At 53.5% G+C, this 27,979-nt stretch overlaps 2 protein-coding genes across 3 annotated transcripts; one reads left to right on the top strand and one right to left on the bottom strand.

Annotated features, from left to right (window-relative positions):
* Nucleotides 1–203: 203 nt before the first annotated feature.
* Nucleotides 204–22,252, top strand: ITFG2 (integrin alpha FG-GAP repeat containing 2). 2 transcript variants are annotated; one of them, XM_075552214.1, is made up of 13 exons: nucleotides 204–450; nucleotides 6,972–7,067; nucleotides 7,914–7,955; nucleotides 8,092–8,263; nucleotides 9,243–9,382; nucleotides 9,766–9,914; nucleotides 10,268–10,365; nucleotides 10,599–10,652; nucleotides 10,749–10,840; nucleotides 13,892–14,009; nucleotides 14,832–15,005; nucleotides 15,100–15,224; nucleotides 15,927–22,252. In XM_075552214.1, exons 1-12 carry the CDS (start codon nucleotides 355–357, stop codon nucleotides 15,219–15,221), a joined length of 1,353 nt encoding a protein of 450 aa, XP_075408329.1. In that variant the 5' UTR covers nucleotides 204–354; the 3' UTR covers nucleotides 15,222–15,224; nucleotides 15,927–22,252. The 2 variants fall into 2 exon arrangements, with proteins under 2 accessions (XP_075408329.1, XP_075408328.1); XM_075552213.1 differs by having other exon boundaries at nucleotides 15,100–20,701.
* Nucleotides 17,537–27,979, bottom strand: NRIP2 (nuclear receptor interacting protein 2). The gene is made up of 6 exons (XM_075552215.1): nucleotides 27,674–27,979; nucleotides 22,701–22,832; nucleotides 19,538–19,620; nucleotides 18,916–19,037; nucleotides 18,607–18,659; nucleotides 17,537–18,126 (listed from the first exon to the last, which is right to left on the bottom strand). The coding sequence occupies exons 1-6, from the start codon at nucleotides 27,863–27,865 to the stop codon at nucleotides 18,034–18,036; spliced, it is 675 nt and encodes a 224-aa protein (XP_075408330.1). The 5' UTR covers nucleotides 27,866–27,979; the 3' UTR covers nucleotides 17,537–18,033.

Genomic DNA, 27,979 nt, shown 5'->3' with positions numbered 1-27,979 from the left:
GGCGGTGTCCTGGCTGGGCGCCTTCCTTGCCAGGACCACCACGGAAGAGGCCCAAGCGACGAACCGCACCGCGAGCCCGTCCCATCAGGGCCGGCCTGCGCACGAGCGCCCGCCCTCTGGCTGAAAGGACAGGCCGAGTGCCCTGTCACTCACCCCGCAGCGGGGCTACGCCCGCCTCCAGGCCCCCGCGGCTCCGAAAACCGGCCTCCCCGCCGAGGTGGCGCGAGGACAGCAGGGATTGGAGCCCGGGGCGGTGACGTGGCGCTCGGCTAGGTGGCCCTCCGCCCCGGGGACGTCCGGAGGGAGCTCGGGACCCTGCAGCGCGGCTCCCCGGGCCTCGGGTCCCGGAGTGCGATGAGGTCGGTGAGCTACGTGCAACGCGTGGCGCTGGACTTCAGCGGGAGCCTCTTCCCGCACGCCATCTGCCTCGGCGACGTGGACAACGACTCGGTGAGCGCGCGCGCACCGCGGGGGACGCGCCCGCAGCCCCGTCCGGGAGGGGCGGGGCGACGAAGGGGCGGGGCGGGGCGACGAAGGGGCGGGGCCGACGCGGGCGCGTGTCACGTGAGCACTGGGCATGCGCGTTGGGGCTAGCAGGGTGCAATTCCAGAAGGCAAAAACAAAACAAACTTTATTGACAGCTTAATGCCCGGACGTCGAGAGCATTGTGTAGGGAGCCGTGTGGCCGACCCGCTCTCCTAGAGTCAGGGACTTGCCTCAGAGGAAGAGCCCGGTGGGCTCCGGTGGGCCGCGCCCTCGGTCACTGCTTCTGGAGTGAGCCTCAGTGACGGCATGCCTGGAGTATCCCCTCACCTTTCCCAGCCGCAAACGGTTTTTAACCGGAACGACAAATCGCGCCAGCGCTCCGTCCTCGGCTGCCCTCCTGGGGCTAGCCCCTCCGCCGGTGCTTCCCACCGACGGAACCGCGCGTCCGCTGGGTGGACGCCTGGCCGCCGGCCGCTGGGACACGAGGGCAGGGGCAATCGTTCTTCCCGCCTTAATAGTGTGGGCGCTCTACAGTGGCTGCTTCGTAGGTGGCGCGGGTATTTTGGGCGCCACACTCTTGTGGAAGCGCAGAAACTCCTCTTTTCGCAGGCAGTCTTTGGCGCGTTTAAGTGAGTCACTGCGGGGGGGAAAGCGTGTGGCAAAGAGCGAGGGTTTGCCGGAACCTGTTCTTTGCATCTGTTCTGCAAATGGTACAAGAGGTGCTGGTGGCACGGTGCGTTGAGCGTTAGGCCGCGGTTGGAAATCACCAGCTGAGTCAGAAGGGTCTAGAGGGCACTGAGCTATGAAGCTATCAGGAACCCTGGTGGCAGTGTGGGACAAGCGTTAAGCTGCTGGGGAAAGGTGGAGCTGTCGGCTCCATTTAGAGGAGAGAGGGGAGGGTGTTATTATACTCCAAGTTCTGATCGATGCCTGCTCATAGCCACCCTATAGGACAGAGTAGAACTGCCCCTGTGAATTTCCAAGACTGTAACTCATTACAGGAGTAGAAAGTCCCCTAAACAACAACAACAACAAACACCACCACCACCACCTCCGCAGTTCGAAACCACCAGCCACTTCCAGAGGAAATGGCAGGGCTTTCTACTCGGGCAAAAAATTGCAGTCCCAGAAATTCACAGGGACAGTTAGTTCTAGCCTGCCCTAGGTGTGGGCAGTCAACTTGGCAGTGAGTTTGTTTGTTTTTTCATTTGCATATTTTATTGTGATTTGTGTGAAAGTGTACAGAGCACATTAGTTTCACGGTCAACAGTTTATGCACGTTTTGTTAAACGACATTAGTTGCAATCCCCTCCCTGGGACAACTCTCCCGACTTCCTCTCCGGTTCCATTTCCCTTCTTCCATCTCTCCTGCCCCTCCCCGCTCTCTGCGCTTCACTCTGACCCTGTCCGCTCTCCTTTCATCACCATCCTCCCTCACCCCCCCTTGCTGGTTGGCCCCACACACACACACACACCAACCGACCTAGTGTTGTGATAGAAAAGGTAACTGTGGAGCCGCTTTTGGGTCCACCCTCCCCAGAGAGGAAAAAGTTATTCTCATAAATTTGCATTATGTTTTATGGGCTTTTATATCTCTTTATATTCTAAACAGTACAATTTTATGAGAGGCATTTTACCTTTTTAAGTACCATAATAAATTAACAAAATGACTTTAGCTGCTCAATATTTTCCATTTTATCTGATTGCTTCCTTTATTTAAAATGGAAAGACACATAGTGTGTTTCTTGTCATAGCACCAGCTGTTTTTAAAAATCGCACTTCTCTAAGTGAATTGCTCTAGTACACATTCAGCTCCACAATATTGTTTCACCGTGATTTTAAGCTCCATGTGGACAGACATTGAAATCTATTTTAATATGCCATACTTATTGACATTTGGCCTCCAAAGATAGGTCATGATGGGAAAGTTGGTGTTATGCAAAAAAGGGAAATGACTACATCACATCATTAGATCACTGACACTCAGGCATGGCCAAGTTGACACAAGACCTTCACCATTCCAGTCAGCCTTCCTCTCGTCTCACACGCTGCCATTCATTGTGTACAGGCGCATGTCATGAGTGCCCAAAATAGGTAGATAGTGGTTTTTTTGTTTGTTTACTACAGTCAGAAATGTGAAATGTTGGGTAACACAGTAGTCGATAAATGAGCTGTAGGTGTGCTCCCCATCCCTACAATGCTTGTTGAATCAATGATTCTTACTGTGCAAAGCAAACGTGACGGTGTGTGTCAGTGCAATGTGAGCATGCCTCTGTGCCACTGAGAAAAAGCGCCAAAAGGAGAACAAGCAGCTGAGAGTTGGGGTGAGGGATCAGCCAGCATGAGTCATGAGTCGGCATACAAATGTGTTCACCATTCCCCAGGCCGCTTGGAGGTTTGGGGGTAGGAAACAGACTGAGTTCAACCTCATAAACCTTTCATCTGGTTCTCTGAAATAGATTTGTTTCCAGCTGAGTCAGAGCGAAAAGCCAGGAATACCATCGCTACTTTCTAGAGCCAGCCTCTGTGCCCCCAAACCCGGCCTTTGGAAGGCAGAAGCGGATGCAGGAAGCTCTCCCTCCGTTAGCCCATGGCAGACTCTCCAGCTGTGAGTGCCCTGCTGGGGCACAGCTGGAAAGCATTAGAGCGACTAGAGAGCAGATTGGCTGCCCTGAACATGTCCCTCGGTCCTCTTCCAAGACACCTTCCCCGGCCTCACCCCCTGCCCGCCTGGGTTCTGTCTGCTTACTCATTGCACTTACCACACTGTTTAAGGATTTCCTCCCTGGGTGTGCGTCTGGTGAACAGTAAGGTCCTTCTTAGTTTGGTAGGGAGTCTCTCTGCCTGGCTCCAGGACTGGCTGGGCATTTTCGACCTTTTGTTCTAATTTTGATGTGCTGTTAAAAGACAAAAAAAATCTTTTGTTTGTTCACTAAGCATTTGCGGGGACCTACTATAGGCTGTGACATTTGTTGAATGACAGCACAGGAAATAAAGAGGGAGGGTCTGAAAGATGCTAAGTCCCAAGCCTTGCAGGTGTTTCACGGGAAGCTGAAAAGCACCTGGTAGTAGTGATTACTCAACACCAAACACAAAACCCTGGTGGGTTAGGCGCTGGGCTGCTAACCACAAGGTCCATGCTCTAACCTTAGATGTGCAAGCTGGTAAGCGTTTTACAGGATTGCTATGAGTTGTAATGGACTCAGTGGCAGTAGGTGGATTGATGCCAGGTAAGGAGTGCTGGTAGTGTAGTGGTGAAAGCACTTGGCTGCTAACCAAAAGGACAAAGGTTCAAAACCATCAGGCATTCTGAAGGAGCAAGATGGAGCAGTCTGCTTCCATAGAGAATTTTATAGCCTTGGAAATCTGATGGAGAGTCTCACCATCAGTCAGAATCGATTCGGTGACTGTGGGCAATATGCCGGTTGGTGTCCCCAGTGTTGCAAACATGCTCAACTGGTTCAAAGTTTAGTGGTTCTAGTTCACCCCAAGGTGCCTCAGCAAAGGCCTGGCAATATACTCGTAGAACAAGCAGCTCTTGAACACCATGTGGGACACAGCCCTGCTCTGACCTCCGTGAAGCTACTGTGGTCGGAAGTCCATTGGACAGCTGGGTTTTTTTGGTTTGTTTTTTTAATCTTTTTATTGGGGACTCGTACAACTCTTATCACAATCCATCCATCCATCGAGTCAAGCACATTTGTACATTTGTTGCCATCATCATTCTCAAAACATTTGCTTTCTGCTTGAGCCCTTGGTAGCAGCTCCTCATTTTCCCCCTTCCTTCCATGCCACCCCCATGAACCCTTGATAATTTATAAATTATTATTAGTTTGTCATATCTTACCCACTTTTTCATTGTCCGTCCCCCAGGAAGGAGGTTATATGTAGATCCTTATAATCGGTTCCCCCTTTCCACCCCACCCTCCCTCTACCCTCCCAGTATCACCACTCACACCACTGGTCCTGAGGGATCATCTGCCCTGAATTCCCTGTGTTTCCAGTTCTTGTCTGTACCAGTGTCCACCCTCTGGGGATATACGAGCCCCCAATAAAATGAAACCGGGGTAATAAAAATATGCCTTATAAGGTTGTTGTGGGAACTGACTTAGGAGAGGATCTGAAAGAGTGACTAGCATAAAAACCAGTTGTCCAATCTGGTTAGCCCAGAGGGTGTACACTGGGAGGGAGGGGGAAAATGAGGGCCTGATGCCAGGGGCTTGGGTGGAGAGCAAACGTTTTGAGAATGATGAGAGCAACGAATGTACATATGTGCTTGACACAATTGATGTATGTATGGATTGTGATAGGAGTTGTATGAGCCCCTAATAAAATGATTTTTTTTAAAACGAGGAGCTGATACCAAGGGCTCAAGTAGAAAGCAAATGTTTTGAGAATGATGATGGCACCAAATGTGCTTGATACACGGATGTATATATAAATTGTGATAAGAGTTGTATGAGCCCCCAGTAAAATGATTGAAAAAAAGAAAACGTGTAGGCAAAATGATCGCACGCCGAGCCCCACGCTCTGCAGCCTGCCTCCTGTCTGTCCACAGAAGACCAAATGGCCATAAGTGAAGCATCAGGGATAGAGAGTTTGATGATCTTATGCCTCTGTAAACTAATTGTCCTACCAGAAACTCATGTAACTGTTTAAAAATCAACCCAGGCTTTATCTAAAGCAAACCATTAGGAGTAAACCCCAGCTCATGTCTAACATTTCTAGACTGTCAATCTCATCTCTTTGTTGTGTTTAGAATTAGATCTCCTGAGAATCTCATAGCCCAACCAAAAACTCACTGCCATTGAGTCGATGCCAACTCATAGCAACCCTTTAGGGCAGGGTAGAACTGCCCTTGTGGGTTTCCAAGCCTGTAACTCATTTTGGGGAGTAATATTTTTATTGACATATCTTAGTCGTTCCATACAATTCTGTTCAATCCCATCGGGTGGGGTTATATAATCACTAGTGCTATCAACTCCTCTTCCCCTCCGTTCCATCCCCCACCCCCGCCGCCACCCTTTCCATACCCTCAAGGAACCGTTATTCCTGTCGCCATATCTGAGGGGTCATCTAGCTTCATGACCGTGTACTGAGTGACCTTAAATATACAAAGGAACACATGCAAATCTAATATGACCAATAAGGTATATAACACATAAAGACCATAATAGTAAAGGGAGGAAATCTTAGAGAACTAGAGGCTATTTATGTGTTTCATCAGTGCTACATTGCACCCTGGATATATCATCCCTTCCCTGTGGCCCTTCTGTGAGGGACTGTCCAATTGTCTTACGGGTGGAAGTTAGGTCTCCACTTTGTCTATGCTCTTTCATGTCAATCTGATTGCTTGTTTTTGAATTTCTGATACCTATTGCCGTCGACACTTCATGATCACACAGGCTGGTGTGATTCTTCCATGTGGGCTTTGTTGCTTCCCTGCTAGAGGGCCGCTTGTTCAACTACACGCCTTTAAGACCCAGACACTATATATTTTGGTAGCCTGGCACCATCAGCTTTCTCCATATTTGCTTATACACCCATTTTAAGATGAACTCTTTACAGGAGTAGAAAGACCCATCTTTCTCCAGAGGAGCGGCTGGGGGTTTTGAACTGCTGAGAATCACTGCAGAGTAGAACTGCTCCCATCATATTCCTAAGGTTATAAACCTTCACAGAAGCAGAGTGCGATATCGTTCTCCTTCGGAGTGCCTGGTGGTTTTGAACCGCTGAGTTTTGGATTAGCAGTCAAGTGCTTTAACCACTACTCTACCAGCGCAGCATCTAATCTAGAATGACTTCACCCTATTTTAGAGATGGAAGTATTGGATGTGCCCCTAAAGGAACATGGTGAAGCTGTGGAAATAGGGGCTGAAGCCACCTGATTGTCATGGTTTGCTCCTGGAAAGGGGAGCCCCAGGAAGTGGGCAGCCCAAATGTAGGCAGGAGAGAAGAGGCGCCAGGCAGGGATCACCCCTCCTAAGAGCTTGTCACTATCTGAGGGCACCAGAGCCTGAACGCTGCTGCCCCCACCCCTACAGCTTCATTCAGGCTCCTCAAAATCAAAAAAGGATTTGCTAGTGGAGAGAGGATCCCTAACAGCTGACATGGGCTTTTTGTTTGGCCCTAGTGAAATAAATGAGGCCTGAAGTTAGACGCAGTTAGATGCTCCGAGAGTCTTGGAGCGGCTTTGAACCCTGGCCCATTCGTAAGGAACACATTTGAAGTGCTGGACGCCAGGTGTGGGAGACCCAGAGCTGTTGCGGGCTGGATCTGGGATTCCAGATTGCCCCATTCCTCCTCCCTCTCCCGCTCCCAACCCACACCTACACAGCCCTGCTCGGAAAGAAACCAGAAACTGATTCTGCGGTCCCAAGTGGTTTGCAATAAAATGGATAGAGATAGCGCTGGAGGCCCTGGGATTTCCCTGGGACAGGACGGGGAGGGTCCCCTCTAATGCTCTCTTCTCTCTCTGCTGGAAGCTAAATGAACTGGTGGTGGGAGACACCAGCGGGAAGCTGTCGGTGTACAAGAACGATGACCACCGGCCATGGCTCACCTGCTCCTGCCAGGGAATGGTCAGTATTCAGCTCACAGGGTCTTGAGGGAGGAAGGCCCGGGGCTGTGGGGGTGAGTCTCAGACAGAAAAGCACACCGACGTGTCCTGAACTCCCTGCCCACCGGCTCTGATAACTGGATCCTGGAAGGATCACCCTCCCAAGCCCGTCTGCCCTCCCACTGTCTCTGGAGTTTTACTCGCTGTGTGCTTTAGGCAAACTGCCTCTGCTGGCCGACCCTAAAGTGAGGAGCAGAGAAGGGCGGTGGAAGTTTGACGAAGCCTCACTGTCGTTAGAGACCGTGGTCTTGGTGGGACTCCCAGAGACCCCATGTACAGCACATGAGCCAGCCCGGGAGAGCTGACCGACAAGAGATGGCTGAGTAAGTCTAGGTCTGCCACCTGGCTAGATGAGCCAGGGCTTCAAAATGTCCACGAGGAAATGGACGTGCAGGACCTTGGGGGTTATCGATGCAGTTTCTGAAGCCTCCTCTTACGAAATGTAGGAGCCCGCGTGATGCTGTCAGCAGTTCCATCTGGCCCCCTGCCCGCGGGAGAAAGACAGGCAGCCGGAGAACCCCGCAGGGGGTTGCTGTGACCTGGCACCGGCTCTGTGGCTGCGGCTGTTGTCTTCGTATCAGATGTAGTTTTCTGGGTTGTTGGGGGTTTGTTTGTTTGTATAAGCCAGATTGCCGGGCCATCATGTTGCAACTGAGGAAAGCTGAACCCTAGCCCACTGACCCGGTTCTGGGCACTCCCTGTGCTGGTCAGATGGCATCCGTCTTCAGGAGGTGGTGGTGATCGGGTAACTCGGAGACAGCAAGCTCTGCCCGCCTCCCTCAGCCTCTCTCTCTCTCCCCCCTTGCAGCTGACTTGCGTTGGGGTTGGAGATGTGTGCAGCAAAGGGAAGGTAAGCACTCTGGGAACCTTGGTGCTTGGCTAGCACACCAAGGCCCCCTCTTGACCCCAGTCTCAACCTGGAAATGGACTGAGAGTTGCAGACTTCCACCCCAACCTCTGTGACCCTCCCCCCCTGTCGTGCACAGAACCTGGTGGTGGCGGTGAGTGCCGAAGGCTGGCTTCACCTGTTCGACCTGACGCCTGCCAAAGTCCTGGACACATCTGGGCACCATGAGACGCTCGTGGGAGACGAGCAGCGTCCTGTCTTTAAGCAGCACATCCCGGCCAACACCAAAGTCATGCTGATCAGCGACATCGGTGGGCACAGCGACCTCTGTAGCCAGTCGGGAGAGTAGGAGTCAGTAGGCCAAAGAGCAGGTCCCAAGGGACTCAGGGGAGTGTGTGTGTGGGGGGTATCAGTATTCATTTGTGTGTGTGGGGGGGGGGTATTTGTATTTCATGTGGAGTTATTAAATTCCCATTGTGAGCCAGACATTGTTTTAAGCACGAAGATTACCAGCCACAAATAAGGACAGACAAAATTGCTGGTCTCTTGGAGCCTAGTAGGAAGAGACAGGAAATAAAATAAGCACTTTAAAAATACTGACTAGGGTACAAGGGGACTTCAACACATTCCTGGAAGAATTCTGTGGTCTCTGTCTTCCACTTTCCCCTCAGTAGTGCAGGGAAAGGGGAACACAGAAAGGGGAGGGAGTGCGGAGGCGTCCTGAGGCTTGCCGTTTCCACTGGAGCTGCCCAGGGAGCCCTCGCTGAGAAGGTGACCTTTGATCAGGCCCTGGAGGAGGTGATGGGAGCGAGCCATGCAGATCAGAGGCTGGTATATTTAGGCCAGATGTAGTCTATTCTGATTCCTGGCAACCCTATAGGGGCAGGGTGGAACTGCCCCTACATGTTACATCTTACGGGAGTAGAAACCCCAGTGTTTCACCTGGGGGCCTGGCTGGTGGTTTTGAATTCCTGACCACTCTGTTAGCAGCCCAACTCGTAACCACTACACCACTTCTAGGCAGTGTATCTGGGAGAAGGACTAGGGAAGAAGGGGCAGGACCTGCAGAAAAAGGGTAGCATGTTCCCAAGCACAAGGAAAGGCATGGGAGCTGGGCCCAGACTCAAAGTGCACCAGGTTGGTAGCCAGCAGACTGGGCACAAAGTGACACTGGCCGGCAAGTGACAATGGTGGGGGTGTGGTGAGCAGCGTAGTGGAGGGTGTCTGCGAGACTCAAGCTGAAGGAGCACAGATCTGGCTCCGCAGCTGCCCTGTTCTCGGCACCCACAGATGGAGATGGCCTCTGCGAGCTGGTGGTCGGCTACACAGACCGTGTTGTGCGGGCTTTCCGTTGGGAAGATCTGGGTGAGGGCACTGATCATCTGAGTGGGCAGCTGGTATCCCTCAAGAAATGGATGCTGGAAGGTCAGGTGAGAACCCGAGCTTGGGGACAGAGGAGCCCAGGGCCTGGAGGAGGAGACTTCCCGAAGGGGGCTTGTGGGAGAAACAGGCATGAGATACGGCAGAGCGGGGAACCAAGGAAAATAACCTTGTGGAATGAGACCCCCCAAAAAGGATATTTTTGAGTCAAGGCCTTCGGAGACATTTCTAGAACTCAGCAAAAAGACAAGAACTGTGGACTAAGCATTAAGATGGTGTGGGGTGTGGGCCCCTGTGCACAGGTGGCCTGTGAGGACAGATCACCAGGCAGCAGCCCAATGAGCTCTAAAATTCGCCCTCCCCTTGCCGCCCAGTGCCGTGCGCCAGCTACACGGTCCTGATCCCTCCTATCCACCTCCCCTTGAGCCCGCAGGTGGACAGTCTCTCCGTGACTCCAGGACCCCTGGGCGTTCCTGAACTGATGGTATCTCAGCCAGGCTGTGCTTACGCAATTCTCTTGTGCACGTGGACCCAGGACACGGAGTCCCCTCCTGCCTCTGAGGGGGCCACAGAGGGCAGCAGGTAAGAGAGAGTGGGGGCTGTGGATGGTGCAGGGTGGCATGGAAGCAAGATGAGCTCCGAGGTGGCTTGTGGCAGTGAGCTGGGCCTGCACTTAACAGAACTTCATCTAGGTCCCAGCCCAGGTGTCTCTGCCCTTAGGATCCCAGGAGGCCTGCACTTTAACCTGCCAGCACCGGGAGGAAGTGGAGGCTCCCAGTCTTGCCGATAGCTCCAGCCGTCATTTCCCCTTGCCACCTGGGTCGGTTGGGGTTCGCAGTAGGTGTCCCAGCGGATTCATAGCCCGGAAGCCCTGGAGAGGCAGAGAGGGCCAGGAGGTATTAGAAAACGAAGCTCCCATTCCCTCCTGCCCACAGGGAGCCCTCTGCTGCCAGAGATGTGGTACTGCACCAGACATCTGGCCGTATCCACAACAAGAATGTATCTACTCACCTGATTGGTAACATCAAACAAGGTGAAGGGGGGCTGGGGTTGGTGGGGGCTGGGCGGCGACGGGGCTGGGGTGGGGATGGGGGACATAAGGAAGGGCCCCAGCAAGGGCAGAAGGCAGGTCAGTCTCCTGGAGAGAAGACACATGGCCTTTACCGCATGTCCAGGCCTTCTAGAGGTCGACGCTCCTCCTCTGTGTCCCGATCTTGGCCAGCTCCTTGAAGGTGTCTTCCTGTTGTCCTTCTGTCCCATCCACAGGACACAGCTCTGAGAGCGGTGCCTCTGGCCTCTTTGCCCTCTGCACCCTGGATGGTGAGTCCCTGGACGAGCCGTGTGGGCCAGCGCTGGGTAGGGTGCCTGTGCAGTTCAGTCTGATCAGGGGATCCCTGCCCTCCTCTTTCCCCTCAGGGACACTGAAGCTTATGGAGGAAGCAGATAAGCTGCTGTGGTCGGTGCAGGTGGATCACCAGCTTTTTGCCTTAGAGAAATTAGATGTCACGGTGAGTAGAACTCCCATCAAAAGTCCTCCAAACTCACCGCCATGGAGCCGATGCTGGCGCTTGGCGACCCTGTCGGACAGGGAGAACTGCCCCTTGGTTTTCCCAGACTGCCACTCCTTTTTGTTGTTGTTGTTGTTCTTTACAAGAGTAGAAAGCTTCATCTTTCTCCCGCAGAGCAGCTAGTGGTTTCGAAATGCTGACCTTGTGGTTAGCAGCAGCCCAATGCACAGCCACGATACCTCCAGGGCTCCTGAACACAGACTAGCTAACGCAAAATGATGACAGGATGAAGTAAGAGGTCTGGACAGAAGATTTCCAAGAGGAGACCGTGTGAAACACTACAATGAGGTGCCCAGCGACCTGGAGTTAAGAGAAGCAAAAGGGGTGAACATACTCAACATTTCTTAAAGAACAGAAGAAAAACTCCCAAGCCTCAAGTGACAGTACTGAAGGATTCTACGTGCAAAAATGGAATGATGCCTGGATCCTCAAAAGAAGATGGAAGGAATCCAGAGTCGCTGAACCAAAAAGAACTGGTCAGAGTGCAACCGTTTCAGGAGGTAAGCACATGATCAGCATGTGGTGACACTGGAGGAAGAGGTCCACGCTGCACCAAAGGCCTTGGCAGAAGAGCAGGCTCCGGCAGCGGGCGAACAAACACGGGAAGTGCTTACTCATAAAGGCCGCCGAGGGATTTGGAAGACCGCTGACTAGCCATCCATGGTCATGCCTGTTCCGAAGAAACACAACTACTCACACAATAGGATTCATATCGCATGCACATAAAATGCTGGAAATAATTGAAAAATGATTGCAGAGCATTAATAGGGAGCTGTCAGAGAGTCCGAAGAGGACATGGAGTGAGAGATCCCATTGGCGATGCCCAATGGATCTTGGCTGAAAGCTGAGAATACAGAGAGAAGTTTACTTGTGTTTTATTTACCATGTAAAGGCCCTTGACTGTGTGGCTCGTAACACTCTGGCTAAGATCGCAAAGAGGGGGAATTCCAGAACAGTAACTTGTGTTTACATCAACCAAGAGGTAGCCAGCCCTTCTAACAAAGCAAGGCCACATGGTTTAAAATGAGAAAAAGGAATATGCCAGCTTATTTAATCTGTCTGCTGAGGAGCCAGACTTCATGAAGGAAAAGGCAGTGTCAGGATTGGAGGAGGTGTTCTGAGCAGCCTGTTACATGCAGATGACGCAACCTTGCTTGTTGAAAACAAAGAAGACTTAAAGTGCTTCCTGTTGAAAATCAAAGACGGTAGCCTTCAGTATGGACTAGACCTAAATGCACAACAGAACTCCTCACCACTGGACCAATAAGCAGCGTAGGTGAAGAAAAGATGGAAATTGTCAAGAAAGTCTTTCGTTCTTGTTTTGACCGACAATCAGTGCTCACAGCAGCAATCAAGAAATCGAATGACATATTTTAGTAGCCAGTGTTACAAAAGACCTTCGTGAAGTATTTAAAAAGCCAAGCTGTCGCTTGGAAGACTGAGGTGCACCTGACCCGAGTCCCGTTATTCCCCGCCGCCGCCTTGTTTGCATGTGAGATTGAATGAGGAAGACTGAAGAAGAATGGATCCATTTGGATGATGGTGTTAGTGGAGAATCCTGACTATGGCTTGGGCTTCCAGAAGAACAAACAAATTCGGCTTGGGAGAAATACAGCCAGAAAGCTTCTTAGCAACCGAGTTGGCGAAACTTGGTCCTCTTGTACTGTGGACATGTCATCAGAGAAAATAGTCCCTAGAAAAGGACATCCCACTTGGGAAAATAGAGGGTCGGTGAAAAAGTGGCAGACTTTGATTGACACAGTGCCGGCCACAGTTGGCTCCCAGCACAGGACGAGGCAGTGGCCAGGTCACTGTGACGCCAGGGCACCGGACAATAGCCAAAGCAAATTGGCCCGGAACGAGCGTGTCCCCCGTACTCCACAGGGCTTAATTCTGCTCTTTGCCATGCTGATAAGGAGCCCTGGGGCCCAACAGTGGCGTGCTAACTCACAGGCTAGCACTTTGAACCTGCCCAGCAGCTCTGCTTCCAGAAAGATTACCTCTTAGAAACCTGCGGGGGCAGTTCTACCTGTCCTGGGGTCACAGGAGGTGGCACTGGCCTGATGGCACCCAGTCACATTTTATACAGAGCCCTGCTGGCGACTGGGTTCCAGGTCAGCAGTTTGAACCCAGCAGGCACTTGACAGGCGAAAGATGAGCCTTTCTTCTCCCATAAAGATTTGCAGCCTCGGAGACCCAAAAGGGACAGATCTACTTTGTCCTTGAGTTAGAATTACTCTATAACGGTGGGTGGTAACACTAGACACTGACATTCACTGCCATCAAGTTCATTCTGACTCCTAGCGACCCTATAGGACAGAGTAGAACTCTGATCTTGGGTTTCTGAGACTATAACTCTTGTCAGTAGAAAGCCTCAGCTTTCTCCTATGGGGAGACTAGTAGTTTTGAACTGCTCACCTTTGGGTTAGCAGCCCAAGTGCATAACCCACTACGCTACCAAGGCTCCTCATATTTGTACTGATAGAAACACTATACTGATAGAAAGCAATATCCTTCAAACGCCCTTCAGCTTAACTAACAGCCCCAAAGAGAAACAGATTGCTGTAAGCGAGTCAGTACCAATTCCAGATGTATATTTGATAGTGTTTTTCTGTTCCACATGATTAGGAGAGGGGCGTCCGCTTTGAAGTCGGCAGGTCAGAGAGACATGGGTTGGCGTCCTGATTCTGCTACGCTGTCATGGAGTAGCCTGGGGCAAACGCTGTTTTCACTAAGCCGCGGTGTCCTGGGCATACATCTGGGGCTGACATCGCCTGCTGTGACGGTTATGTAAGGCGGCTCATTTGGCAGCCCTCTTGGTGCCTGGCACATGGGAGGCGCTCAGTGAATGGTGGTTTTCTTCCCCAGCTAACTGTGAGCCTCTCAGCGTCCAGTCCTCAGTCCTTTTGTGCCTTATCGGCGCCATGGTCATGCCCTTTCCTAAAGCAGCTCTTAGTCACTCCGGCATCCCCGTCTCTGGCCTTTTTGCAGGGCAATGGACGAGAAGAGGTGGTTGCCTGTGCCTGGGACGGACAGACCTATATTATTGATCAGAACCGCACCGTGGTTCGCTTCCAAGTGGATGAGAATGTCCGAGCCTTCTGTGCAGGTGGGCCCCACGGCTGCTGGCCTCTCACTCCCCCCCACTCTCAAAATGACCCTGCTTCAAGTCTCACTAGCCAATGAGCTCTAGCTCTTCCACTCAAGAGTAGCCGGCAGGCACGAGACATCCACCGGGGCCGTTTTCAGTAACGAGACATAGGAGACAGGGAGCTCTCGGTCGCCAGGTGTTCGTGAGACCCGGGTGAGGGCTCTTCCCTCTGACTGGGATGTGTTGAAGACATTGGAAAAGGCTGCCCAGGTGGGCTGCCGGGACCCTGTGAAGGCAATTGCCCCAGACCAGCCTTACGGGTTCCAAACTGGGCGCCTCTGGAAGCAGCATTGACTCCTGGCGGGTGGGGCCGGAGGGAGGCACGGGGGTTGCCTGTGGAAGACCAGAGGCTTTCAGTGGCTGGCTTTTTGTTTCGGTTTTTCCAATAGTGGATTGGCAGGCCTTTCTTCTGAGCTACCTGTGGGTGGGCCTTTGGGTCAGCAGCTGAGTGCATGGACCGCTTGCAGCACCCAGGGGCTCCCCCAGGGATCTTAGTAGATGGGCAATAAGCGATGACACTTTTTGGGAAGCTGCCTGCCTGGTGTTTTTCCTGTGCCTTTTCTGCATCCACGTAAACGGAGAAGAACCGTTTGGCCTATTTTGCTGAGAGCCCAACAGATGAATTAGAAGGAGGGCCTTTCTCTTTTGTTTGGCGGTTGGGAGGGTGGGTAGAAACTGCTGGATCAGATGCCCCAGTCTTACTCTCTGCCCCTTCTCCCCACCGCCACCCCCCACCCCCACTGCCTCGGAAACTCTGATCTTGCTCTGCCCACCCCCCAGGCCTGTACGCCTGCAAAGACGGCCGTAACAGCCCCTGCCTGGTGTACGTCACATTCAACCAGAAGATCTACGTGTACTGGGAGGTGCAGCTGGAGCGGATGGAGTCCACCAACCTGCTCAAGGTGCTGGAGGCGGAGCCGGAGTACCGCGTCCTGCTGCAGGAGCTGGGTGTGGGTGAGTCCCAGGAAGCAGTGTGGCTGGTCACCTCCAGCACTAAAGGCGTCGGGAAGGCTGCAGCCCCCTTACCAGCCCCTTTCTCTACCCTCAGATCCTGACGACCTCCCCGCTGCCTGCACCTTGCTCCAGCAAACCCTCTACCACCCGGACCAGCCACAGCCGGCTGTCCCCTCCAGTCCCCAGGAGCCCTTAGCTGGCTCGCTTGCTCCTTAGCTGGTGAGGGAACCTTCTGAGCCCCCTCGCGGTACCTGTGGTCCTGGCAGGTAGAGACTAGAGCGCACAGAGGGACGAGGCTTGACTGGCATGGAAGGACGGAGCTGTGCGTTTGCAGTCATTTTGGGGGAAGCAGATGAGTCTGCCCTGCCCAGTTCCTTGTGCGTCGGTGGCCTTCATCATACAGCTGGGTCATAGGACCCCAGCCCTGTTCTAAATGGGGACCACCCCTTGACGCCCGGGCCCCCACCCTCATTGTATAAAGAGCAGACTGTTTGTGAGGAGGGAGACCACACTGTATGCATGGCTTCGGGCCTGGGCTACCGGGAGGAGGGTTGCTGTCTGTCCCGGCACAGCTCCAGGGCACCGGCAGCAAGGACGACCTGGACGACAGTGGCAAACCAGTTCTTCAGCCACTTCTGTTTTGTTTCTGAGGATTACAGGCCAGCTCTTACTTCTGTTTCCTCAGTTTATCAAAAGAAACTGGGCCAGTGCTTCCGCGCTCTGCCAAACACCGCGGACGCCCCCTGCGTGGGGCTTGCCTCGTTCTCATTGGCCCCAAAGCGCTTTCTTTCTACCCTACAACAGTCCTGTAAGACCTGATGCGGCTCACCGTCAGACCGCAGTCAAAAGTCTGTCTCGAGCTGCCTTGTCCCTTCGGCTGTTGGTTCTCAGTACACTCAAGCAGCGTTCTCTACATTGTAGGCTGCTGTCCTCTCACGAGGGTCGGGACCAACATTTGTTAAGTAAATGAAATACAGTAGAGTAGTATGGGTAAGTATGGTTTTGTTAATCACCGTGTGTGTGACCACGTGTGTGTGTGTGTGTGTCGTGAGTGTAACATGAAATGTGTTTTCTATTGTGAATCATGGTCAAGGGGCTCTAGAGCCATGGCTCTAAGTGATACTGGCCCCAATCTGTCGGGTCAGTCGGGGAGAGGGTTCATCTTCCTCTCTCCTGTCTGTGAAGGACAGGAGGGGGGAAGGCACCACTCAACTCCTGATGGGCAGGGAACAAGGCCAGAGGAAGATATCTGTGCAGAGAAAGAAGGGTTTATTCAAGTGCAGAGGCAGCTAAGCTGGGGACCTGCCTTGGAGCCTGGTGTCTCAGTTGCAGAAACAGCACGAGGCTGGCAGGGACAGGCAGAGGGCCAGTCCAGCAGAGCAGAGGTCATGGAGCAAGGCAGTGAGGGAGCGGGATCCTTGAGTACTGGAGACCAGATTGGGGGCCTGGGGGTGGAGGAGAGCACTTGGGGTAAGTATCCTTTCCTCTCAGGACTTAGATGAGAACGGGAGTGTCACAGGCAGCCTTCCTGGTCTCAGAGGCCTAGCAAGGAGGAGGTTGAGGACAAGGCACTTGCCACGAGACACAAACCCAAGGGGGTGCTAGGAGGGTATCCCTACCCCCTTCCAACTTAGCAATCGCCAGGTGCTTGTGAGCTTCCCTCACTTCTGGGTCCTTCTCCAGTGGACCCCAAGTTCAAGACTTTGCTTCCAGCCCAAAGCTCCCAGCTCCTGGCTCAGGGTTCAGGTTCGCTGCTCTTCTATCCTCCTCTCTCTCTAACCATGACTTACGTGACTCAACCCAATGAAGAAGACACTTGGGGCTTGGGTCCCTCTTCACAGTGAACTCACAAGCACCTCTGGGCCCTTTCGCTTTGCCTCAGAGCTGGGTGGAGGGAAAGGAAGCTTCTAGTTTATGGGCAGGGATGAGGGGAAGCAGAAAGGCTCATGGGTACCTCGGGAAACAAGAGGGCACACTGAAAAGGCTAAGCCTGCAGACTGACCCTCCACCAACCCCCTCCCTCTCAAAGACTTCCACACGCTCTCCACGTTCAGGGGCCCCAGTGGGTGTGAAAAGCACGTGGGAAAGGGTCAATATCTGGAGTAACTATCGGAAGTATAACTAAGGATTTTCACAGAGCAATCAAACCAACACTGGCTTAAAAACAAAAAAAAATGCCACTGGCTTTAGACATCTTTGTGACCCCAGGAGAACAAAAAAGCTCACAGTGACCCTACAGGACAGGATAGAACTGTCCATGTGGAGTTTCCCAGACTGCAGCTCTTTACCAGAGTAGAAAGCCTCTTTTTGCTCCCACAGAGTGGCTGGTAGTTTCCAACTGCTGACCTTGCAGTTAGCAGCCCAATGAGTAACCACTAAGCCACCAGGGCGCCCGTTTTTGATCACCAGAGGAAGTATCTCATAAAACGTGCCCAGCCTTGTGTGCTGAACTCACTTCTCCCAACCCCCTTCGGTGTGGCCCTGGAATATGTGTGTACGGCTCCCCCACCCCCACATTCACCCATGGGCAGATACATACAGGATCAGGATGGTAGGCATCCAAAGGATCAGGGGTCCAGGATGGGGAAGTGTGGCAGTCTAATGGTGGTGGGAGATAGAGGGTCCCTGAAGGCCAGGTCAAAAGACATGGAAGTGAGGGCCATCAAGCGAGGTTTGGAGTGGGGCTGAAGGGCAGACAGAATCAACAGTAGGCTACCGCCTTTGACTCGGGCCAGCTCCTAGCATGCCTGGGACCCCATTTTGCTTCACCCCGCAGTGCCCAGCTGAGGCTCCTGGCAACCAGAACTGTGCAGTCATGAACCGTCTCTGGGGCGCCCCCTGGAGGAAGAAGGCAGTTGCTGTAGAAGCAGAGAGGAAGGTGGCCTCATGGGGGGAAATTGGACAGTGCAGGTCAGTGGTCACAAGAGAGACAGAACCAGAAGTCCCCAGTTTTCAGGATGCCCCGCTCCCCACACCGCTCCTTCCCTAAGGCAAGGTGTCTCCCCCTGGGGACTGATGGGGACGGCAGTCACTGGGCAGGGTCCTGGCACAGAGGCAGGAAGGGCAGCTCCGGGAAGGGGGCTTTCAGCCGCAGCACTCCTCCGTCCAGGTCGATGCAGCTCTGTGGGTGAGCACGGTGTCAGAGGCCTGCCTCCGCAGGCCACCTCCTCCCCCCACCCCCACCCCTGTTCCCATTCCCCTGGACCCATCCAAGGAGGGACCCAGGTCTCTAGTTTCACCTGTAGGCAAATGTGTAATGTTTAAGGCAGGAGTGGCCGCTAACTGAAAGGGCAGCCGTTTGACCTATTAGCCACTCTGTCGGTACAGGTGTAGCAGTCTGCCCCTGTGACAATTGCAGCCTTGGAAGCACTATGATAGGGCAGTTCCACTCTGTCCTATCGGGTCACCCTGAGTCCGAACCAACTCAAGATCCATACAAGGAAGCTGATTAGAAACTGGGACGCCTGCCTCTCCACTTCGCTCTTTCTCATCAGAACCTGCCCGGGGCTCCCACGCCTACCTGTTCCTTCAACCCACCTTTCCCTGCACTCTGAGGCAGGCCCCGTGTGTGGAGGCTAGGGCTGGCAGCCGCCTGGCTTACCTTGAGAGAGAGCAGAGTCTGCAATCCAAGGCAGAATTCAGGAGTCTCCACGTCTGCAGGAACCATTGGAAAACAGAGGAGACAGGAGGGTGCCCAGTGGGCCCTGCTGCCCTCCTCTCAGCATTTACCCCTTCTCCGTCCGCCCCCACCCCCACCCCCTGCCACCCAAGTCTGAGACTATTGAGAGAGTGGCCATGATCAGAGACACCTGGGAATACCTTGCTGAGGAGCTCAGGATCTGAAAGACCTAGTCTCTGCCGTTGGCCAAGCCCAGGAGGGAAACTGGGATGGTGACAAAGGGGGACTTACCTACCACCCGAGCGGAGCAGGTCACAGTCTCCTGCCCTAGCTGTAGCTCTAGGTGCTCCACCTGGATTGGGGGTCCCGGGGCCAGGTCCCCACCTGGGCCTTGAAGGACACGCTTCTCTAGCCTGTGCTTGGGAAATAAGGGTTATGGCCACCACAAGCCCTCCCCCAGCCCCATTAATCAGCGAATGTCTCTCCCCCGCTATGCTGTGGCTTCTCCCTAGCGCCCCCCCCCACCATGGGGTCTAAATTCTTGTCTTCTCTGCTCACCCTTCCTGCTTACTTTTTAAAAAACAAAACATTTGTCGAGGTGCATTCATATGCCATAAAATTCACCCTTTCCAGACGTGCCATCTAGTGGTCTCCGATACCCCCCAGAGCTGTATCAAACACACCAGAAGAAAACAGAACACGCTCCAACAACGGAATGTAAATATTAAAACAACCTGAACAATAACATGGAACATACAAAGAATAGTTAAATGGAAATCACAGTGGAAAAGAGATAAAATACTGAAAGAAAAGTCTCCTTGCTGTGCTGTCCCTTTCAAAATAGAAAAAGAAACCCCATGTGTTCCCCCACCCACCCCCTCGCCCCCCACTCTTGGGCCGCAGTCTTGCTTACCCCAGGCGGCTGAGGCAGCCAGTGGAGATCTGATTGTAGTGGGTGCCCGTGTCCACGGCCACTCTCAGCAGCTGGTCCCTGCACTGAGAAAGGAGGCGCGGAGGACTTAGCCCCCAGGAAGACGAAGGAGATTGGTGGCTTCAACTCCCCGGGCTCTCCCAGACTCCCTTGTCGGGATGAGCCCAGGGTCCAGAACACTCCCTAACAGAAAGTGGACTCAGCACCAGGGAGGAGGGGCTTGGTTGTGCTCACCTGCTCCGGATTAGCTCTCTGAATTGAGCTAGTGGTCTTCACCATCATGGGTCAGGGGTTTTCACCCCGATTCTCTGATAGGATGAGTGGGCGGTCCCTGCTACAAGACCCAATGGGTTGTCTGGCATGAAACTAGCCTAGTTGAGGAAGGGGAATAAGAAGGGAAATCCAAACAGCTGAGAGAGAGAGAGAGAGAGAGAGAGAGAGAGAGAGAGAGAGTGTGTGTGTGTGTGTGTGTGTGTGTGTGTGTGCGCGATGAAGTCGCTTGGCTCTAAGAAGGACAGACTAACACAGAGTGCACTTGCTGCTCAAGAAAATTATCTCCTGCAGCGGTTTGCAAGGTTGGAAAGGAAGAACAAAATGCGGTAAACATTCAAGGAAGTGCATGGCCCTGGGGAGGGGCCGTAGGGAAATGGAAAGTCCTTGCTTGAAGGGAAACAAAACAAACCTTAAGGATTGCTTTTCCTACATGCAATAGAGAGCCATCAGAATCCCAGGAAGCCGACCCCAATGAGGAGACTAACAGCCCCATTAAAAAGGAGCCTTCAGACAGGCAGACCCACAAGAAAACGAGTGGACAGAAGGCCAGGTCTTGCAGAGTAATGTTTCTGGGATGCGTGCCAACCACACACCCCTCGAGTCGGTTTGGGTTCATATTGGCCCTCGGTAGGGTTTCCAGGGCGGTCAGGCTTTATGGGAGCAGGCAGCCTCATCTTTTGTGGGTCTAAGCCTCCAGCCGGAAGTGAGCAGCCAGGGCCTACCCGGAAGTCCGCCAGGGTTCCTCGGGAAGAGAGAAAGTCACCTCCGCGATTGAGGAGTGAAACATGAGAGTGGTGCATCCCTGGGTCTGGGAAAGGTTGGGCCGACACAACAAACATTGTTCTCGGGAACTCGGGAGGTGGAGGGGTGGCAGGTCTGAGTGGAGGAGGGAGGGGCAGGACCATGGATCCCTGGTTGGGAAACTCCGAAGTGAGTGGCCAGGAGGCCCATCATTAGAAAGAAGGGAAGACACGTTCCCTTTCTTTTGGACGAGGACATACATGCAGGCAGTTGGCTATGTCCTCAGGATACAGAGAAGCCCATGCAGTCTTCCCATTCTTCCACATGCCTCGGTAAGTTACCAGAAAGGGCATCTTGAATCGTATACTGTAGCCTACTGTACGGTAAAAGGGGGGGTCTTGGTGGTGTCACCGTTAGGCGCTCACCCAGTGACCGAAAGGTCGGGAGTTCAAACCCACCTGTGGCTCCGTGATCTGCTCCCCATAAACATGACGGCCTGGGGAAACCCCATGGGGGTGCGTGGCTTTGCCCTGTAGGACCACAAGGGGTGAGACTCCGCTGGCAGCACGGAAGAACAACAGCGGGGTAGGAAGTGTTAAGGCCTACACAAGGGTTGTGAGCCAGGCTGAAGGGGAGGGGGCCAGGATCAGAAACGGTTTCAAGGAAGAGGGAACACCTGGACTAGGCCCCCTGTGAAGACGGTAGAAAATGAGCATGCAGCGCCTGGGGAGCAGGCAGAGGGCCGTCCAGGAGCAGGGGGCACTGAGAAGAGAGTGGCAGAAAAGAAGGGGGATTTCCTGAGAAGAGGTCAGAGACTTCAGAAATGACAAGGCCATCCCCTGGGGGCGTGAGCGCTCCATCAGCCACGTGTGCACACACCACCATGTGTGCAGAGCACACGGAAGTCCTTGCCGTCGCGCTGAAGCCGTCTGGTCGCCAGGGGAAGGACTTCGATGGCGCAGTGATGGTGAGGGGGGGCTGTGTAGAGCACAAGGCAGATGGATTGTGGCAGAGCATAAAGGTGACAGCCTGATGCATTTCGGGGTAGAACTGCCCTCCTTAGGGTTTTCAGCGACTGGTCTTTTCATTTTTCTGTGAATCATTTTATTGGAAGCTCTTACAGATATTATAACAACCCATAATGCGGTGAGATCAAGCACAGTGTTACAATTGCTGCCACCATCCGTTTCAAAACATTTGATTTCTTCTTGAACTCTTTGATATCAGCTCCCCTTTAACCGCTCCCTCCCGACCGTACCCCCAAGGAGCCCATGTTATTATAGTTATTATTATTATTATGTGCTGTATCTTTTTGTTTGTTTATGTGCTGTATCTGACACGATCCAATGTATCTGTTTACCTGCAATTCTGTCATTCAATCCCCTCCAGTGGGATTTCACTCTTCAATGCCGTTGGTTCCGCTTTCCCCCACCCCACCCAGTACAGTTTCTGAAGGGTTCTCTATCTTGGATTTCATGCATGGAACGTTCTTAATTATACAAATGAACAGACACAGGACTAACAAGATGAATGAGGTAAAACAAAGACCATAATAGGGGAGGAAATATTTTTAAAAAACTAGAGGCCAGTTATGTGTTTCATCGGTACGATATGGCTCCCTAGATTTATTATCCCCTCCGTGTGACTCTCCTGTGAGGGATGGAGTGATTGGTCTTTTGTACATAGATTGCCGGTTAGTTGCCAAGTGCTTAGCTGTTGGTGCCACCCAGCGAGACTCCTGGGCCAGTTGCCTTCAGGTTGATTCTGACCCATGTCGACCCCAGTGTGTCACAGTAGAACTGAGCTCCATAGAGTTCAATGGCTGATCTCCTGAAAGTAGATGGCCAGCCTAGGAACCCCACTGGGACTGCCAGACCTTTCTGCTGAGGCACCTATGGGTGGTCTTAATGCGCCCCCCCGCCTCCTTCAGTCTTTAAGTTGGCAACGGAGTGGGTTAGCCATTTGCACCCACAGGACCTCCAGAGAAGATACCAACCCCAAGTTGAGGTCCAGGCTCGCGGGAGAGGCTTTCTCCTTCCCTCACCACCATGGGGGAAAGACGAAAGCAAGGGGGTGATGCAGGCACAGACAGGACTGGTCCTGAGAGTCGGATCCCAGGGAGGCCTCTCACCTTGCAGTTGACAAGAAGAACTGGCATCTCCATCCTGCTGGCCTCCTTGCGGCTCCCGAGGTCTGGAGACTCTCCCTGAAGCCGGCTCTGGTTTCCCTCCACCAGGCGCCTCTGGATCACGCTGTGGGGCTGCTGGCTCCGATACAAAACCAACAGGAAGATAAGTCTACACCTAAGCATTCAGGTGGTTTGATTCCCACCACTGCCTGCATTCCAGGATGCTCTGCTCAACACCCCCCACCCCATTTCTGACTCTCACAGGGCTGAGAACGGGGCAGGAGGCTGCAGAGACGCAAGGAACCCAACAGCCAGATACATCAAGCCCAGCGAACCCCAAATCATGCTTGTGTTGCCGGGACCCCAATAAACTGCTCCACAATGAAGAAATACGAAGAGGAGGCCAGTCCACGTAAGACTGACCTATTGACTGAAGAGACATTGCAGGAACTGGTGTGATGCTTGGGGGGAACGTTGTCCCTACAGACAACATCCATTGTTGACAAGGCATTCTGCTGTTGCCCTCTCTGACCTCATCGTCCAACGGGCTGCAGATCCCCATGTGGATGGTCCACGAAGAGAAGTCACAGCCGTCAAGACTCAGATGCTGGGCATTGGCCTTGAGCTCGCCCTCACTCCTCAGCCTCACCACCCTGCCAGCCCTCTAGCCCACGCTGCCCTTGTCCAGGCCTCACCACAGCCGTCCTGAACCCCTGAGCCTGCAGGGGCCCCATGTTCTCCCGGTGCCTGTCGCCTGTGTAGTACACCCGCCCTGAGCCTCCGCAGTCAGTTCTTGGGACTCTCAGTGCGGTCCTCAGACCAGCAGCTGGCAGCCACTTAGAAGCCTGTTAAAGATGCAAGCTTCTCAGGCACCACCCAGGTCCAAAAACTGGGGCGTCCCATTTTTGACACCCTCCACTCCCCAACACACACACATACCAGGGGATTCAAATACATATCAAAGCACCAAAGTAAGGTCTGTCTAAATAAGATAGGCAGGATGAGCAAATCTGGAGGAAAAAACAATGGGAATAATAGTTCTGGGGGGACATGGGAGAGGGGGAGGTTGGAGGAAAAGAAGTGGTGTTAACAAACCCAGGGACAAGGGAACAACAAGTGATCAAAATTGGTGGTGAGGAGAGTGTGGGAGGCCTGGTAGGGCGTGATCAAGGATAATGTAACCAAGATGACTTGTTGAAACCCTGGTGGGGACTGAGCATGATGGTGGGACAGGAGGAAAGTCAGGAGGAATAGAGGAAAGAGGAGGCAAAGGGCATTTACAGAGGCCTAAATAAAGGCATGCACATATGTAAATATATTTATATGAGGATGGGGGAATAGATGTGCGTATATTTATACGTTTATTACTAAGGTATCAGAAGGACATTGGGCCTCCACTCAAGTACTCCCTCAATGCAAGAATACTTTCTTCTATTAAATTGGCATTCCATAATGTTCACTTTCCCAACACAACCGCTGAAGACAAAGCGGGTGAATAAGCAAATGTGATGAAGAAAGCTGATGGTGCCCGGCTATCAAAAGAGATAGTGTCTGGGGTCTTAAAGGCTTGAAGGTAAAGAAGTGGCCATCTAGCTCAGAAGCAAGAAAGCCCACATGGAAGAAGCACACCAGCCTGTGCGATCACGAGGTGTTGAAGGGATCAGGTATCAAGCATCATCAGAAAAAAATACCTTACCATAGTGAATGAGGGGAGGAGTGTGGAGCGGAGACCCAAAGCCCATTTGTCGACCACAGGAGATCCCCTGGCAGAGGGGTCTCAGGGAGGAGACGAGCCAGACAGGGTGCGATGCAGCAACGATGAAAAATACAACTTTCCTCTAGTTCCTAAATGCTTCCTTCTTCCCCCACCCCCTAATATCATGATCCAAATTCTACCTTGCAAGTCTGGCTAGACCAGAGGATGTACACTGGTATAGATAGGAACCAGAAACACAGGGAATCCAGGGCAGATGATCCCTTCAGGACTAGTGGTGTGAGTGGCCATATTGGGAATGTAGAGGGAGGGTGGGTTGGAAATGGGGAGCCAATTACAAGGATCTACATGTGACTTCGCCCCTGGGGGATGGACAACAGAAAAGTGGGTGAAGGGAGACATTGGACAGGGCAAGATATGACAAAACAATAATTTATAAATTATCAAGGGTTCATTGGGGAGCGGGGAGGGAGGGGAAAAATGTAGACCTGATCCCAGGGGCTTAAGTGGAGACCAAATGTTTTGAGAATGATGGGGCAATGAATGTACAGATGTGCTTTACACAATTCATATATGTATGGATTGTGATAAGAGTTGTATGAGCCCCTAATAAAATAATTTTTTAAAAGCACCAAAGTAAACAAAACATCCCCCATGTAGAAAATCCATTGAGACCCCTGATCCCCCATCCACCCATACAGAATAGAGCCCAAAGATTTTAAGGAGATGCATAATCTCGATGCGCACGTCTGCCCAGGGATGCGCCCTGCCTGTGCCCCTGCGTGCGTGCACCTCTTCCTGGACCTCTGTCTCATCCTCTGGGCCAGACTGCACGACAGCCCCACAGACCACCCAGGAACGAGGCTTGGTTCACGAGGAGATGGTCTTTGTTTCATGTCATTTTAATCTGGGATTCTGTGGGCACCCTGTCACTGATGCAGGAAACCCCTATGGCCTCCATTTCCCTCCCACTACGCACACACCAGGCCAGCGTCCCCATGTCGTGTTTCTCACAGATGTCCCTTGCAGCCTTCGCTCCCCCACCTGCGTGTGGAGAGCCCTGAGGTCAGGTCTGTGTGGAGAGCTGGCTCGGCATGTATCGGGAGCTCTTACACCTGCCCTCGCTCCGAGGGAGCCTGGGATTGTTTTCATCCAGCCTTGGCTTGAAGAGCCCCCTGGGACTGCTGCCCGCCAGCAAGGCTGCAGCAGGAGCCGCAGGTCTGGGAACAGGGCTGCGAGCTCTGCGATTGGCCAGCCACTGTGGGCTCCCCATCACGTTCTGCCCCACCTCGCCCTTTCCCACGGATGGGTGGACTCAGCCTCCAGTCCCCCCAGTGCTGTGCAGGTAGCTCTGGAGAGGAGACCATTGGGCTGGGGTGTCGAGGTGCCCCAGGTCTGTCGTCTTAACTCCCAAAGCCACAGGAGGTAGCTCTTTGGAGTCCATTTGTCAGGGGGACCCCCACCCCCACCCCATCTCCAAGTCAGGGGAAGAGGTAAAAAGCTACAAGTTGCTTTCTCATCCGAATACTGGGCCTGCCTCTTTCATGGGCCACTCACGGCCGTGTGTCTGACCAGAGCTGCTCCCTGGAGCCAAATAGATGTGGCCAGGGCCTCCAAAGGTGGGGACTTTCGCCCTGTCCCACCTGTGGGTAGGACAAAAGCGTGTTTCCCGATTTTCCTGGTCCAGGAACAGGCCCCTGGGAGCTGTCTGGATTGAGTTCACTGCCCCTTTATGGGGGCTGCTAGGGTGGGAGCAAGGGACAGGGATGGCCTGTGCTCTGCGCTGGAGGGCACTCAACTGCAAGGCCTGTGGGAAGGCGAGACTAGGCCAGGACAGGCAGGGAGGTGCAGGGTCTGCCTCTCAACAAGTGGCAGCCCGAGAGCCTCGGGCCTTCAGAGGGGTCCCCAGGCACCGGAGCAAGCGCACCGTGCCCCTCGGATTTATTGGAAACCCTCCTCTTTGGACCAGTGCCAAGACCACCAGCCAGCCAGGGTCTCTGGCGCTTCCTATGGACGGCCTCCTCAGATGCCCACAACAACCCAGCAGTCCCGTGCTGCTAGACTGTGCCCCTCCGGTACCAGAGGTGTGCGGTGCCTGGCCCACGCACTCAAGGGGCAGAGGCAGGGTTTTTAACCCAAGCAGTGGGTGGCTCAGAAGCCCATGCTCTGAGCCACTCACTACCTGTCAGAGGGGCCTGCTGTACAGGCACATGGGCTCTGGTCCATTCACCTTCCTCACGCGGCCTGAATCCCACCTGGATGCCAAAGCTACTCCAGGGGGGAAAGCCTAGAGAGGAGGGGAACGGCGTTCTACCTATAAGGCCCACAGAGAGACCAGGTGGTCTAGATCAAGAGCCGATGAAACCCCGAGGCTCTGGCAACATGGAGGCCCTTAAAGCCCTGGTTCTATGATCAGAGAGCCAGGAAAGTCAAGCCTATCAGTGAAGGGCACTTGAATGTGTCCCCCCTCTGGCGGCCGGACACTACAGTGGGGCAGGAAACAGCTGGGCAGCCCAGGAGGAGACTGGGAGGGAAGAAAGCAGACACGCACACACCCGTCTGCCCACTGAACCCAGAGCACAAGGCCTCTGCTCCAAACTACCACCGAGTCGATGCCAACTCACAGGGACCTGAGAGGGAAAGGTAGAACTACTCCCTCCTTACGGGAGTAGAAAGTACTCTCTATAGGAGTAGAAAGCCTCATCTGTCTCCTGTGGAGTGGCTGGTGGTTTTGAACTGTGGACCTGGCTGTTGGCTACCAGTGTAATCACGACACCACCAGGGCCCCCCACTCCTGCCCTAAACAGCAAAAACAAAACAAAAAATGTATATACACAAACCCACTGCCACTGAGTCTCTTCCGACTCATAGCAACCCTGGGTCCCCCAGACTGCCAGTCTTCACAGGAGCAGCCAGCCAGCCTCATCTTTTCCCCAAGGAACAGCTGGCGAATTTGAACTGCCAACCTCTCAGTGAGCAACACACTTCACACACACACACCCCACCATTCCTAAGCAGCAGCCTAGGACTGTTAGGGGAACCGTGGGGACATCAAGAGAGGAGGGGGAGGTCCCCCGGAGGCACCACCCGTCAGACTACCCTAGGAAAGGGCCTGAGAAAGGGGGGAGCAAACCCCCTGTGTTGGAGGGACTGTCCCTCTCCTAGACTCAGGGAGGGAGGAGGTTGGGGTCTGCCTTTGGGGCCCACTCCCTCTGTCCTCAGGACCGGGGTGGGGGGCAGGGAGGGGAAGGGGCAGCCTCACCAAGTCCTTGGAGGTGCCCAATCTCTTGAGGCTGTCCAGGGGGAGCAGGTCTGCAGAGTCCTTGTGTAGGAACCGGGTGGCCTGTTTGAGCCGGCGCTCTTGGCTCAGGTGGGCTCGGTCCCGAAGCTCTGCCTCCGGTCCCCTCACTCCGCTGCCTCCCTCATCTCTTCTGGCCCCCTGCCTGGTGCTCATAGCCACTCTGAGAGAAGAGCAGCGTCGGGGGAGGGGGCCTTCTGAGTGGTCCCCTCCTCTGTGATCTCTGCGTCCGTCCGTCCGTCCGTGTCCCTGCAGCTGCCTGCCTGCCTG

Source organism: Tenrec ecaudatus, chromosome 6 (assembly GCF_050624435.1).
Source record: "Tenrec ecaudatus isolate mTenEca1 chromosome 6, mTenEca1.hap1, whole genome shotgun sequence".
Taxonomy (NCBI): Eukaryota; Metazoa; Chordata; class Mammalia; order Afrosoricida; family Tenrecidae; genus Tenrec; species Tenrec ecaudatus.
The sequence above is the reverse complement of the archived record's forward strand: the minus strand, read 5'-3'. Positions and strand labels throughout refer to the sequence as shown.

Coding starts and splice junctions, on each gene's coding strand:
- ITFG2 (XM_075552214.1), top strand. CDS start 355: ATGAGGTCGGTGAGCTACGTGCAACGCGTGGCGCTGGACTTCAGCGGG. Junction 7,956..8,091: donor ATGTGTGCAGCAAAGGGAAG/GTAAGCACTCTG, acceptor TGTCGTGCACAG/AACCTGGTGGTGGCGGTGAG. Junction 14,010..14,831: donor TGTCCGAGCCTTCTGTGCAG/GTGGGCCCCACG, acceptor CCCACCCCCCAG/GCCTGTACGCCTGCAAAGAC.
- NRIP2 (XM_075552215.1), bottom strand. CDS start 27,865: ATGAGCACCAGGCAGGGGGCCAGAAGAGATGAGGGAGGCAGCGGAGTG. Junction 22,833..27,673: donor TGGGCACCTCCAAGGACTTG/GTGAGGCTGCCC, acceptor TATCGGAGCCAG/CAGCCCCACAGCGTGATCCA. Junction 18,127..18,606: donor AGACTCTGCTCTCTCTCAAG/GTAAGCCAGGCG, acceptor GCTCACCCACAG/AGCTGCATCGACCTGGACGG.